The following is a 1,351-nucleotide window of genomic DNA, read 5'->3' on the forward strand; positions in this document are numbered from 1 at the left end:
TTAGTAGAGAGTGTGTAAAAGTACTTTTACTTTCCCGATTTTTTGATCAGGAAAAACTAAAATATTRTTATTTCTGAAGTGTCCTCTCCAGAGAGGGTCCAAAAGAGACACAAGCTGGGGAAAGTGCATTTAAAAGTAAATAAATCTGTAAACAAAGAGACAAGAATTGACCTAGAGCCTCCGGACTTACAGGAAAACACTAAATATTAACTTAAAAAAAATTAATAAAACAAATCTATTTCTGCTCAGAATAACTCCAAAATTAAAACAGAAAAACCTACAAACTCTAATTTAAAAAAGTATTACTGTTGTGGTAAAGTAGTCCAAGGTGGCTGAAGGTTTTTAGAAAACAACATTTTGTTCTTAAAGAATAAAATAAAGACAATAAAAGTTTTTCTTTCAAGTCAAACTCAGATCAAGCCCTAAAAATGTCGACATGATGCCTCTGGAAACAAAGACGAGTGAGGACAAAAACAAAGGAGGATGTTTGAAAAGGACCACACAATCTGAAGCTCGTCATCCTCTGAGACACACACACACACACACACACACACACAGAAAATGATCCGTTACCAGGGTAACATCGTCTCCACGCAGAAAGACATCCCCTTGTTCCAAAAAAGACCAAACAAAAAAAGGACAAAACAAGGAAGAAGCAGGCAGGACAACTACAAACATCCCATGCGCTCCATGGAAACGTCCTCCTGCAGCAGAGTTTTTACAGAACAAACAATCTGCTGCAGATTAATGTGACTCAAACTCAGAGCGAGGCAGAACCGACAGGAACAGTTTGAGCCCTCAGCTGCAGAACCAGCTGTCAGGACGTCCGGTCGGACGGGACTCACGTTCTGGTTCCCCACGATGTTGTCGAAGGGCAGCTCGGGGCTCCACGAGGCCTCGTTGAAGGTGGCGCTGCTGGAGCGGCGGTCGGCCGAGCTGGCCGCCTCCTTCATGATGTCCTCCGGCAGCGTGAGCAGGCTCTCCTCCGGCTGCCTGATCAGGTACGTCTCGATGTTGTGGCGCCGCAGGAAGTCGTTGCGGTCTTTGCCGTGGCCTTCCTCCACCTCGTAGTCCCCGTTCAGGCAGTCCAACGCTGCTTTGGAGATGTGGATTCTCCTGAAACACCAGAAMGATATGCTCAAACTTAACCCTTTAAAGCCTAAMCCTTTAAAAAAAAAGTCAGAAAATTATCATGTTTTAGAACTGACGTTTATTGGGYCTTTATTAAACAAAATCCTTTTTTTTTTTTGCCACATCACTTTGTTTATGAGATATTTTTTGTATCAAATCTGATCCACTGGGCTGTTTTGGTAACATTTTGCTCACAACAAAGTTAAATTAAGAAACAAAA

General features: G+C 42.3%; 1 protein-coding gene across 2 annotated transcripts in view; it reads right to left on the reverse strand.

The window, feature by feature from the left end:
* adcy8 (adenylate cyclase 8 (brain)) overlaps positions 1–1,351 on the reverse strand; it is an 89,703-nt gene that overhangs the window by 49,236 nt on the left and 39,116 nt on the right. For both annotated transcript variants that reach the window (XM_014022033.1, XM_014022032.1), the window contains exon 7: positions 846–1,116. In XM_014022033.1, the coding sequence (XP_013877487.1) occupies positions 846–1,116 (271 nt within the window). The remainder of the gene's footprint in view (positions 1–845; positions 1,117–1,351) is intronic.

This window comes from Austrofundulus limnaeus, unplaced genomic scaffold (genome assembly GCF_001266775.1).
Source record: "Austrofundulus limnaeus strain Quisiro unplaced genomic scaffold, Austrofundulus_limnaeus-1.0 Scaffold315, whole genome shotgun sequence".
Lineage (NCBI taxonomy): Eukaryota > Metazoa > Chordata > Actinopteri > Cyprinodontiformes > Rivulidae > Austrofundulus > Austrofundulus limnaeus.